At 53.6% G+C, this 12,979-nt stretch overlaps 2 protein-coding genes across 12 annotated transcripts in view; one reads left to right on the top strand and one right to left on the bottom strand.

Annotated features, from left to right (window-relative positions):
• PDE1B (phosphodiesterase 1B) overlaps positions 1-2,683 on the top strand; it is a 35,086-nt gene extending 32,403 nt beyond the window's left edge. For all 11 annotated transcript variants that reach the window (XR_001881284.1, XR_001881283.1, XM_017851040.1 and 8 more), the window contains 2 exons: positions 655-775; positions 1,293-2,683. Coding sequence is in view for 9 of the 11 variants with exons in the window: in XM_017851040.1 (XP_017706529.1) it covers positions 655-758 (104 nt within the window). In the remaining 2 variants the exon portion in view is untranslated. The remainder of the gene's footprint in view (positions 1-654; positions 776-1,292) is intronic.
• Positions 2,684-2,691: 8 nt separating this feature from the next.
• On the bottom strand, positions 2,692-11,931 carry PPP1R1A (protein phosphatase 1 regulatory inhibitor subunit 1A). Its single transcript, XM_017851049.1, is given in 8 exon segments — positions 2,692-3,836; positions 4,386-4,492; positions 5,340-5,495; positions 6,096-6,159; positions 6,551-6,588; positions 7,596-7,656; positions 11,755-11,815; positions 11,817-11,931. Coding segments are annotated over 8 exon segments (513 nt in total). The 5' UTR covers positions 11,837-11,931; the 3' UTR covers positions 2,692-3,830.
• Between the last annotated feature and the right edge of the window lie 1,048 nt (positions 11,932-12,979).

Here is a 12,979-nt window from a genome sequence, read left to right as displayed (position 1 = left end):
TTTTTTTTTCTTTTGAGACAGAGTCTAGCTCTGTAGCCCAGGCTGGAGTGCAGTGGCGGGATCTCAGCTCACTGCAAGCTCCGCCTCTGGGGTTTACGCCATTCTCCTGCCTCAGCCTCCCAAGTAGCTGGGACTACAGGCGCCCGCCACTTCACCCGGCTAGTTTTTTGTGTTTTTAGTAGAGGCGGGGTTTCACTGTGTTAGCCAGGATGGTCTTAATCTCCTGATCTCGTGATCCGCCTGTCTCGGCCTCCCAAAGTGCTGGGATTACAGGCTTGAGCCACCGTGCCCGGCCAACCTGGGATGTTCTAAGAATGGGGCCTATAGAGATGATAGAGACAGCCAGATATTCCACAACCCAAGGGTCCTTGTGCACACCGTGGTCCCTGTAAATGGTGCCCCTGCAGATTTGGCTAATTTGGTGGACCTGTCTGGGAAATCTCTTCCTGTGTGAGGTGGTGGTAGGGTGGTGTTGAGGGTTCTGAGTTTTAGCAAGGCTACAGAGGCTCTTCCCAAGTGGGGATGGGTTGAATGTAGTTCAGTTTGAAGGCAGGTTGATGCATGAGAATCCCTTATGTTTCTCCACATACTCCTTGGGTTCTGGGGAAGAATACTTCTTGGCCTAAGCTCAGCTTCCTTTATGCTCCTCTACAGGCATCACCAACCAGATGTCCATTGACGAGTTGTCCCCCTGTGACGAAGAGGCACCCCCATCCCCTGCCGAAGATGAACACAACCAAAATGGGAATCTGGACTAGCCCTGGGGCTGGCCCAGGTGAGCCTGTTGTGGTGGAGGGCATAGGAGAGCTGGTGTCTATTGTGGCATCTTTGTTGGGTCGTCTCTGGGCTCCAACAGATGCGACATTCTCTCTCCCTCTTTTGAGCAGTAAAATGGAGGGAGTGAAGATATAGAATGGAGCCAAAGTGTGGGTGGAGCAGGGAAATCCTCCCACCCTCTTCTGTCCCCAGTCCCTGCGGGAAGAAAGGAGGTAGTTTCTCAGAACAGCAGCAGAACAGTGTGGGCCCACTGTTCCAGGTGACAGCTAACTTACCCCGCACCTTAGGGAGAGTTAGGGAAAAAGGAGCCCAGCCAGGGCACACGGCTCAGTGAGGGCAGCTAAACATGACTTCGACTTCAGCCCCTATCCACCCCCTTGGCTAGGCACCCTTCTGAACGGCATTTTCTGCACAACTCTACTCGGGACTGAGTGGGGATCAGGACTTGGAGAAGGAAGGTCAGGTTGGAGGTGAAGGCCAAGCTCAGGCACTGAAGTTCCTCCCTCTTTCCCCAGGTCTTCATTGAGTCCAAAGTGTTTGATGTCATCAGCACCATCCATCAGGACTGGCTCCCCCATCTGCTCCAAGGGAGCGTGGTTGTGGAAGAAACAACCCACCGGAAGGCCAAATGCCAGAGATTTGGGGTTGGGGAAAGGGCCCCTCCCCACCTGACACCCATTGGGGCACACTTTAATGTCCCGGCAGCAAGAATGGGGAACTTCAGGCTCCCAATGGTCACTGTGCCCATCCCTCAGCCTCTGAATTCTCTTCATGGCCAGGTGGCTGCCAGGGAGTGGGGAGCTTCCCGGAGGCTTCCCAGGGCCTTGGGGGAGGGTCAGAGATGCCAGCCCCTGGGACCTCCCCATCCTTTTGCCTCCAAGTTTCTAAGCAATACATTTTGGGGTTCCCTCAGCACCCCCCACCCCAGATCTTAGCTGGCAGGTCTGGGTCCCCCTTTTCCTCCCCTGGGAAGGGCTGGAATAGGATAGAAATCTGGGGGTTTTCAGAGCCCTATGTGTGGGAAGGGGAGTGGGTTCCTTCAGGGCATGGTACCTTTCTAGGACCCGGGAATGGGGTGGGTAGGACATCCTCTTCACCCCAGAATTGCACTGCTTCAGCCCCATCTCCAGCCTGATCCTCTGCAATCTTCCTTCTCTCCCTTTCTGATACAGTGACTGGGAAAAAAGGAGCCATTGTGACCAGGGGCTGCGGGAGGCCTTCCCTGGGACCTTCCTTGGGACTGTTCTGGGACCCTGGGGCTTGTCACCTGCCCTGGCTGAGTCCTGAGCCCTTTGCCTCCTTCCTCTCACCTGGGGCTGGGAGGCTCCCATCCGACCAATGTCTGTAACGTGCTTTGAGATCTCCCCAGCAAAGCACCTTCAGGATGTATCAACACCAGCTGGGTTAGGGTCAAGGGTGCCTGGGGAGGGTGAGGTATAATCCAGTAATCCTGCGTTGCTAAAAGAGAGGGTCTGTCCCCTCCTTTCCACTTCTCAGAACTGGCCCAGCTGCAGACACTAAGAAGCTCCTCCCCTGAGACAAGCAAGGGGTAGTGGGTGAAAGGCAGATGGAGGAGGCGCTCAGGGCTGCTGCCTTCCTGTCCCCTGGAGAGAACCCAGCCAGGCGCGGTGCCCCTTCCTCTCCTCAGGCTCCTCCTTGCCCCCACCTTGCCCCGGGAAAGGCCAAAGTCCAGGTGACTGCCCTCCTTTCTTGTAAATACCAACCATGCATTTGTACAGTGGGCCCTGTTCATGCGAAGTCCATATCCATGGTCTCCTAGACCTGCTACCCTGATACTTCCACCCTACCCCACCCCGAGTAGGGCAGAGATGCATGTGACTCACCCCTGCCCTTGGTCTCCCAGACCCCTGCTATAGCCAGAGAACAATAAAGAAGGGAGACCAGGCCTGACTGTGTGTGTTCACTGGGTGCAAGTTGACCAAGCATCTTCACATACATACACTCTTTCCAGCGGGATAAAATCTGGGTGAGGTGTTCTCCCTTTTATATATATATACACACATTTAGGTATGTATCTGGGCAAGCTGAGGCCCAGGAGGAGGCCCCGAGGGCTCACAGTAGCTGCATGGCAGAAGTGGGACCTGACGCTTCTCAGGCTCTGCTCTTGCCTCTGTACCACATGCTTCAGCAGGGAGGGGGAAAGAATCTTGCCTTTCCTCCTTTCCTCTCTCCCACTACCTAGGAAAATCAAAAACAGCAGCAGGAGAGAGGCCTGGCCGTGAGATCTGAGACAGTTTCTTCTCTTATGCTTGGTTTTTGTCTTATCTGTCCTCAGTGTCTAGGACAAGGGAACCCTTCCAGTCTCCAGCATGGGCCTCTTCATTAATAGCCACTGTGTTCTCTATCCATTGTTGCTAACGGGTTGAAATAACGGACAGCGGTCCCACAGCTGGAAGAGGGAACACATCCTGAAGCTTGGGAATCCAAAAGGAAGGCAGCTGAGGCTTGGAGGGCAGGCAAGGAGGTATCCCTACAACACCACACCCTCTATCCCATGGGCCAAGTGCCATGGTGCAGTTCCCCCTTTTGTCCAGCAGATGGAGCCCACCGCACAGTCACAGCTGGACACGGCACAGGCCTTAGAGCGCGGAGTGTTCCAGCTGCAGGGCAGGCCTGTGAGGTGGTCAGATCGTTCCTCAATAAGAAAAGAGAACGTGGGGCTTTTCTTCGTTCTTGGCAGACTGGAAGTTAGTCCTCCCACCTATCTGACCCTCATCTCTCTTCCCACAGCAAGTAAAGTCAGGGCTAGGGGAAGAACTCTTCCCTGCTCAAGGCTTCTGCCTAGCTCCTCTGTTTCTTCCTTCCCAGAGGCAGCTTGGCAGGAGGATGGGGGCTGCAGAGAGGGCTGCGCAAGAAGGCAGGGAGAAAGGATTCTCCAAGTTGGGAAAGAAGGAAAGTGCCAAGGACCTAACACCAAATTTATCACTTTTTAAAAACAAGAGATTTTCCCCAAAAGTGAAGGAGTAGGAAACAAATCCGGTGTCCATGCATTCCCAAACTGCAGTCTTGATCCCAAGATATCTCCTCCTCTCTCAGACCTGTTATGGGGGAAGGAGGACAGAAAGAGAAGGTGAGAGGCCAGATGGTCATTTGGTCCCTTCCCCTTCTGGCCATCCCATCTGTGAACATTTAATGTCTCAGAAAGCTTGTTCTGATGTCTGAGAGCAGTCTTTCCCATGTCCAGTCTATGCAGGGGGCTGGGGATTGTAAAATCAAAGCTCAGGAAGTTACCTAATCAATGCATCCTCCAGGCAGGGAGAGCCACTGCCCACCTCAGCTGGGCAGGGGAGGATCTCCCTTCGGGTTCCAAATCCCCTTTATCAAAAAATCCACGACCTACTGCTCTCACCCATTCCAGGAGCCAGAAGTCCTACACAAAGTCTAATCTCAAACCTTCTTGCTGCAGCTATCCATTTCTTTGTCTGTCAGAGGAGATGCAAGTCCTTTTACCATAAAGAATAACTTTTCAGGGACTGAAGCTGGTTCTTTGTTTTCCTTTTCCTAGACTCCAAATATCAGCCCCTTGCCTTTGTCCACAATATTAGCCTCCTCTCCTACGGCCTGGCAGCCCAGCCCTGGGGTCTTACCGAGTTGGCTCCCTTGGAATCCAATGGTGGTATATGGGTTGAAGGTTCCTTTGTGCTGGGTTCCTTACTGCCTCTCTCCTGAGTTTTAGGGATGGATTCTGTAGGCTCTGGGGAGGGAAAATAGGGGTGGGAAGAAGAAGTGGCATTCATAAAGGTGTTGGGGAGGGAACTGCTTCTCCTCACTGCATCTGTACCCCAGTGGCCCCTGAGAGAGCCCCAGGACCAAGTTGGGTGCAATCAGGCAAGACCAACAGGGTTTTCCTTTTTCACAATTACTGCTATAGGTTCACTTTTTCAAAATCTTCAATCAAATTGGAAAGAATAAACCCTTGAAACAGTTGAAAAAACAGTTGAAAAAACAAAACTCAATATGTGTCTAAACCCGACATGAACTCATAGGAGGCTATTTTTATTCTTTATTCTGCTTAGTGAGACCATTCACTGGGTTGCAGAAATATTATGTGTTGATTGTAGGGTTCTCTGCTGGGAATACTATGTGATACACAGCTTATGTACTGTATCTTCACAAAATTGGAGGCGTTCTGAATTCTGGAATATGTCTAGGATAAGGGACATAGCGCCCTGCTACCAGCTTCCACTTATTGCATGCTCTGTATGTGTCAGGTGCTGTGGCAAGAGCCAGTCTCATTTAATAGTCACACGCAACCCACTGCAACAGGCACCCTCATTATCATTTTATACTCTGAGGTTAAGTCGTTCAAGGCCTCTCGGCTGGTAAAGTAGCAAGTGGCAGAGCCAGGATTCAGGCCTGTGACTGCTGTTTCCCTGAAGGTGGGTCCCCCCATGTAGCCACAGTGGGGCTCTGAGGTTCAAGTTGGGAGGGCTTGGTGTCACTCAGTAAGGAAAAGTGAAGATTCAAATGTATGCCGAACATGCAAATAGATCCATATCCTTGAGACGGTTTTTGCCTACTACTAGGCAGCCTGAACATACTTTTTGCTGTCCCAGAGGTGCCCAGCCTTGACTCCACTTCTGTGTCTGGGATCCCAGGTGGGCGGGACTCCTGGGTTCCTGTGCTCTCAGCGGCCCCCTCAGGCTCCTCTCCTTGCTGCTGTTGCCCCAGGTGATGTTCAACCATCATCTGGAGCTCTGGGGACACACAGAAAGGGAGGGAACACTGGATATGACTGCCTAGCATCTCCCCTGTGGGCCCCCAGATTCAACAGCCCCACTAAAGGCTCAGCACACATTGCTAGGTGTTTGACTTTCCCATCCACTGAGATCTGAACAAGGAAGGGACATTAGCTGGCAATAAGGAGGGATGAAAACTAGACCATAAAAAGTACTCTTTTTCACAGATAAGGGAGGCATAGGAGAAGAGCCTTTAAGAACAAGGGATACTCCTCACTTGCTGGGATACATGGTCTTCCCTGGGGGAAGGTGGAAAGGCTCAATTTAGATTCAAGAAAAATTTGAGTACCTTGTACATGTTGTGCACTGTGCCGGTGAGTTCACATATATTATTTTATCTGCCATAATGAGGTAGTATTCAAGGCTCAGTAAGTTAAGCAGTTTTTCCCAGATCACCCAGCTAGTCAGGGGCAAAACTGGGATTTCAGCCTCAGTTCATCTAGCAACAGTTCTACCATAGTAAAGGCAGATTTAACGACCTCCCCTCCAAAGGGCATTGGGTCTACTCTCCAGCTTCAGGCGTAGAGGAGAAAAAGGGATGGGAGGGGTCTCGCGAACCTTTCATTGTGGGTGTGATCCTTGTCATCTTCTTCCGTTGCCGTGGAGACATTGCCAAAGTGGACTGTGAAGGGCACAGAGGATAGGTGCCAGCCCCCCTTGCCCTCCAGCTCCCCTTGCCCTCTAGTCCCCCATGCCTTCTAGCCCCCCTTGCCTTCCTCCTCTGCTTTGCCAGGCTTTTGGATTGGAGCTTGGAGTAGGTGTGAGCTTCAAAAAGTGGGGGAAGAAAACTCCTGCCTCCCCAACCACCTCGACAACGGTGAGCAAGGAGACTGTGTGTGTGTGTGTGTGTGTGGTGCATGTGTATACGTTCATTCATGCACATTTGGGGGTACGGGTACAGGGAAGCGGGAGTCAAAAAGATCCTAGAGACGGGCAGCGGGTTTTAAGGAATAATCCCCTAATGAGTGGGGGGTCGTTTGGGCTGGGCTTACTGGGATGGGCCCGCCGCTCACCTTGAGATGTGGGTTGGGGATCCGGTCTTCATCTATCTCTGAAGGGAACAGGAAAAGGAGAGGGTGATAAGGACAGGAAACCAGGGATCCCCATAGAGCTGACTTTTCAGGGGAGGGGATTCTGCAGCCACGCTCCTCCTGATCTGTCCCTCACATCTGCCCCCAGGCTCTTGGCCCTCATGGCTGCCCTATACCTCCTCCCCGCAGCTCCTCTCCTGTGCTTCCGCTGCCTCCATCCCCCTGCATCTAGTCCTGTCCTTGGCTCTGTGGTCCATCTGCGTCTGCATCTCTGCCTCAGACCTGGATATCCCCAAAGGCAGGATCTGTGGTCTTTTTGCTTTTTTTCTTCCTCCGAAGTATCATGTCTCTTTCTCTTTCCAATCATTCCTCCACCCCAGGGTCAGCCAGAACTAAGCCCTGCATAGGACGGAACAGTGATAGAGAACAGTAAATTTATTCTGTGCAGGGTCTGGAAGGTATAGGTGGAGGCAAGCTGGAGACCCTGGCATCCTGAACTCCAGCCTAGCTTCTTAGCCTGACCCCCTCTCTTCCACACCCCTGTCAAGCTCCCTACCATTCTGTGAGACCTTCTTTTCTCCCCATACCTTGATGGGGATGCAGGTGACCAGAATCTCAGCTGCTCCCTGAGCTGCTTCTAACCTTCCTCTCCCCCTCTGGGGGCTGTGAAGAGCTGGTGGAGGCGGTCCCTCCCCTCACAGCTGACACTGCCTCTGGGGTGGGGTAGCAGCATCTCAGTTGCTGGAGAAACCTGGAAGGCTGTTGCCGCAGCAACCAGCACTCAGTTGACCACCCCAATTCCTGGGGGGCTTAGGAGCCAGGTGGTCTCCCTCCCCTTCCTAGCACTGCTCCATCTTTCCAAAAGCAAACGATATTCTGCAATCCAACCACCACCTTCCTGCCTTCAGGACTGAGGACATCCCCGCCTTCTCAGAGCTGTTCTTCTTCCACCTAGCACCCATCTTGTCATTGGGACCTGTTGCCATAGTGGCCCCCACCCCCTTCAGCAACATATCCCTTGGCTTACCTGGGGATGACTGGTCACTGGTCAGCACGAGGGTGGCAGGGGTGGGGCGGCGCCTCCGAATCTGAGGGAAGGTGGGAAATGGGGAAGAGGTCAAGTACGCGTGGAAGCGTCAAAGCCCCACCCAAAACCACTCAGTAACATAATCCAGCCTAGCCTACTTAACACACCTCGAAAACTGCCATGTTAATGCAGCTGGAGGCCATTACCCTAAGCAAACTTATGCAGAAACAGAAAACCAAATACTGCACATTCTCACTTATAAGTGGGAGCTAAACATTGAGTACTCATGGACATAAAGACAGGAACAATAGACACTGGGGAATACAAGACAGGGAGGGAGGAGGGCAAGGGCTGAAACACTACCTATTGGGTACTATGTTCACTCTCTGGGTCAATCATACCCCAGACCTCAGCACCATGTAACAAAACTGCACATGTACCCCCCTGGATCTAAAAGAAAAGTTGGAAAAAAACACGCCATGTTATACTGAACTGACTGACCCAGGGTGAACACCCCTGGGCTCCTCCTCCTCCCCTGGGGAGAGCTAATCCTAAGGACCCAGAAGACCACTTCCCTTCCCTGCACACCCCCATTCCCCTGTTCTGTGTCTCCACCTCCCCCTGGTCCTGGCCCCAGCTCTCCATCTAAGCTATATCTGCTCTAATGCATTGATCTCTGGCCTGCTGTCCTTCCGTCCATCCTGGATCAATGGTCAGAAATAACTTAAGAGGGCACAGCGCTTTCTCTCAGTCTTCTAACCCACTCCCCAAGCAGACGTTAACATTTTGTGTGACAGCGCCCAGAGAGAGCATCCTTTTCAAGCAACCCCCAGCCTGGGAGGACAACACAGAGGAGGATCTGAATGTGCATCTCCTCTGGCCTGCACCCCTCTCTCCCTAATGTCCTCTCTATCCTTGGATACACTGCCTTTCTGATTTGTCGAGAAATGGGGTTGGGGGAATCCTTGTCATGGTAAATATAATATCAATACAAGGAGGAGCCCTAGGCAGGACCCTGGTCAGGGCCCAAAGTTTAGCTGAAAAATCTTATCCTAGGCTCCAGGTCCCAGTCTAAGAAATTAACATATAAAGCTGACTGACTGCCTTGCCTCTGAGTCCCCTTGCCCCCACTGTTGTTCTTCTGTCATGCTGCCAATAAAGTTGATTGTTGTTGAAGTCAGTCCAAGGACTCCTGGGAGGTGTAGTTTTTCCCCTTTCTCTGGAGGCTTTAGAGGCTTGGAAGCAAGTGGAAGGATGGGGGTTAGAGGATGACCCTCTAGGTTAGCAGTGGGGAGGGAAGGCTAATGGGGCTGGGAAAAGGGCTAAAATTATCCTGGGCTGAGAGGAGTAGGGTGAGGACACTGAATGATCAAACTCTTATCTTTGCATGTCCATTATTTAGAATCATCACCACTGGCCATGGAGGATGACGGAGGTGAACACTGCCCCTCTCTATGCCCAGAAAAGTGGGGGGTACTGGCTATGGCAAGATGGGCTGTTTAAGCCTGAGGGGTGACTCTTTCCAAAGAAGAAACAGGATGCATAGAATGGGGGTCTGTGGGGGTAGGGCATCATTTTCCCAGGAGAATTCAGTGGCATCTGTTTTTGGTGACATTTCAAGGTCCCTGCAGTACCAGTCCTTTGTGTATGTGTGTAAGTGTGCACATGGATGAGTCGCACAGACATTAACTGTCAGTCGTCTCTGAACATTCCTGATACACATGGGCTGGGGACCATCTGTTTCATGTATATGGGGTGGGGGCCATCCTTCGACTAGAAGACTCTTCTACTTCTTTCCATCCCGGAGGGGCAGGGTGTGGTGGTGGCAGAAGAGGGGAAGAGACAGGGAGAGGGTGGAGTGGCGATCAGTGGATTGATATAACATCAGAGTGGGGAGCCCAAGAAGGAGACTGCAAGTATGACAGAGGGCAGCAGGGCTGTCTGGTCTTGGACACATCACTTCCTTAACCTATTCCTTTCCTTTGGACAAGGTTTCTAAGCACTCGGAGTCCTTGGGAACTGTGATGTCCTTACAGCAGAAAGGAGGAAAGTCAGGCTTCCTGAGGTACCTCCCAGGCACCCGAACTAGTGGGAAATAAGTAGATGGTCTCTTTTCTTTTTCTCATACCTATCCCAAATCCTAGCTGTCAGGAGCATGTGATATCTTCGCCTCGGATTTCTTTCCAAAGCAGTCATGCCAAGGATCTGGAAGCTGTGGGCACCCCTCCACCCCCTGCCACTCTGTGCTCTATAACTCAGAGCTTCCAACTCCTTTTGCCCTCCCGTGGTGTTGGTCTGGGTTAGCAGCACCTGCCAAGCCTGGAGCTGTTTGCCTAACACAGCAGGAGGGGCTGAGGTCAGGCCGCAGGATGAATTTCAGGCCTACCGAGACACAGATTCTGAAGATTAGCGAAAGTAGGCCCAAGTCCTGGCTCTCTTTTTCCCTCTGACTCCTCAGGATTGTCTTGTGCCCCTCCCTTGTCTGCTAGATCCCTGAACCAGCTGGCCTTCCCCCTCCTCCTCCCTACCCACCCACTACACCTGCCTCCTCCAACACCAGATACAGGTGTCAGGCCCTGTCTGTGCCAGTGGGAGGCAGTTCTCCTTGGAACCACATCCCCAACCTCCACAGTCCAGACTCTTGAGCCGTTTTTCCTGGGTCTGAGGTTATCCTGGCTGATGCCCTGCCTCCAGGCATAGCAGCCTTTCCCCTGACTCCCAGTGAACACACCCCATGCTGATGGCTCTCTGTCCTCATCCTCTATAGATTTGTGAGGCTTCAAGATCCTTCGCGTACTCCCACCTTAGAGCTGTGAGGCGGTGGCTCACCCCAGGCCAGAGAGAGGACGGAGACGCAGGTACCAAACCCTGTCTCCACATTGGGAAGCCAAAGCGGTAGGGAGAGTGTGTGTATCCCGGCCCCCTTCCCTTCACATCAGACCTTATTCTACCAAACAGCTGGAGCAACAAAAATGACAAAAAACACTCTCTCCACCTCATCCTAAGAGGTCACAAAGTTTTTTTCGGGTGTGTGTGTGTGTGAGAGGGGTGGGGGGTGCTGGCTAGCCAGAGCCTGGCAGCTTGTTGGGAGAAACAGAGAACTGACCTTGTGGGAAACTGATATTCTTTAGGAATGGGAATGTCTAGGCAAATGGACAGAGATTACAAAGAGATGGAGCAATAGGCAAATAAGCAAATATTTGGCAAACGAGCAGTAGTAAGGACCACGGGTGGCCACCCTCTCCACACATACGCTCACTCTCACCGAGGCATACACTTGCTCACACACTCTCATACACTGCCCCCTCTGCCAGGCTGCTCTGAGCTAAAAATAGACCAGGCTAGGAGGCTGGGCCAGGGCCCTGGACTCCCACCCCTTGAGCCAAGGCTGTCACAGTGCTTCTCCCTTGCATATTGTTCAGCTTGGACCCCAGCCCCTGGAAAGACTCCATCTCTGGCCTCCCAGTGCCACTGGCTCTGTCCCACCCGGACTCCCCACTCCAAAGGGCAGGAGTTGGGAATAAGGACCATGTGTGGAGACCTGAAGAACAGAGCCTCAGCCTACAACTCGACCAACCCTCTCCCCTCTCCCTGGAGCCCCAGCCCTCTCAGTGGTCCTCAGTCCCTTCCTGTTATCACTTTCGGAGCCCAGCAAGGTGGCCCCCAGTTAGGAGGAGACAGGGAAGCTGTTTCTTCTCTTCCAACTCCCACCCTTCCAGGCTCCCTCTCCATTACCGACCCCTCCCCAGACCCCTCCCGCATTGCTGCTGATTCCCTTCAGCGCCACCACCAAGCTCAGAAACTCTAGTGGGGGTTGACTGGGTGGGGGATGCAGGATTGTTTAAGGAGGGAGGGGTCGTGTCCTCAAGCAGACCCCCTCCCCCAGGGCTGGGGAGGAAGAGAGCAACTCTCGCGGGGCCAGGCATCGAGTGGAGGCGCGCTTCCTTCGGTCAGTCTCAAAGAAGCACAGATTCGAGATGTGGCTCCGACAGTGGGGGAGGGGACAGAAGACCCCCCCCCCACCCCCCGCAAACTGAGCGTTCGTCCTCAAAAGGGCGCACTGCTAAGGGAGGACTAGGCAGGGATCCTGGGTCCCACCAGTCCAGGGGTCCCTCGTCCTTGGCTGGGCAGTGCCCTGTCGCCCCGCCCTGCTCCGCACCTGCTCCGCCGCCTCGGGGTCAAGGTGCGGCTCCAGCAGCGGGACCGTGAACTGGATTTTCGGGGCTGTTGTCTTGCTCCATGGCTGGGGCGGCGGCCGCTGGGCCCGCTGCTGCAGCGGGAGGAAAGGCCGGCGGGACTCCGGGGCTGGGGCGGGCGCGCTCCCTCTCCGCTCCGCTCCACCGGCCCGGCCCCAGCCGGCCGCGCTCGGCTCCCGCTCCCAGCAACACCGCTCCCAGCTAGCGGCTCCGGGGACTCTGCAGCCGCCGATTGGCTCCGCACCCGCCCCTCCCGGCCCCCTCCCCCTCCCCCAGCCCGGAACCTTAACCCCGTCGTGGCTGCGCCAGCGGCTGCGGGGGTCACCGCCCCGCGGGCCGGCGAGTCCGGGCGTGGCCCGGGAGCCGTCGTAGTGGACAGCTCAGGCAGATACCTCAGTGTCCACGGAGTTTTGGGCAGGGCGTTGGGGTGGGGAGCGGCTAGGAAGAACTTCCCCTAGCCGGAGCAGGTTGTAGGGGCTGGGAAAGTAGAGGGGCGCTGCAGGAGAGGAGACTGCAAACGTGAGAGGAAGATTGCATTTATGATTTAAAAGGGGGTCGTATTATAGAGAAAAGATGGAAAGGGGATTTAGGCATGCAGCAGGAGGGATTAAAGTTAGACTTCGAGAGGGACTTTCCCTTGAAAGGAAAACACTAGGCGGAGGTAAAAACTTGGAGGGAAATAAGAAGTCTGCAAATCGGCCCTGTGTTCCCTCAGTGCCAGGGAGAGGAAACTGAAGACTTCAGAGGGTCTCCAGAGGGCGCGTTTCTCCTGAAGTGCCTGTGGGAGTGGGTGGAGGGCTTGGGGAGAGAGGACCCATCTGGGACTCGGCAAAAGGAATAACGAGGGTGGGGAGCCAATCCTGCTTGTGAAATCGAGTTCACTTTCTGCTTGCTAAATTAGGGGATGGTAAAGTAGGTGAAAGGCCTGCAAGGGGAAAATGCCTGGGGATGGAGAGAGAAACTCCTTTGGTGGGGTGGCTTGTTTACAGATAGGGTTGGTTTCCAATTTCACTATTGGCAGGATACTGAAAAGGACCTGCTGTAACTGAAGGGCTGGAGGTTAGACTATGGGAAGAACTTACTAGTTTGGTGGAAGACTAAGATGCCAGTCAATACAAGTCAGTGAGGGAGACAGGATATTCATAGGAACTGGTGTGTGCCGTCTAAGGACTGGGGATCACTAGACAG

This window comes from Rhinopithecus bieti, unplaced genomic scaffold (genome assembly GCF_001698545.2).
Source record: "Rhinopithecus bieti isolate Rb0 unplaced genomic scaffold, ASM169854v2 scaffold_33474, whole genome shotgun sequence".
NCBI classification, from domain to species: domain Eukaryota; kingdom Metazoa; phylum Chordata; class Mammalia; order Primates; family Cercopithecidae; genus Rhinopithecus; species Rhinopithecus bieti.
This window is presented reverse-complemented; position numbering and strand designations above follow the sequence as displayed.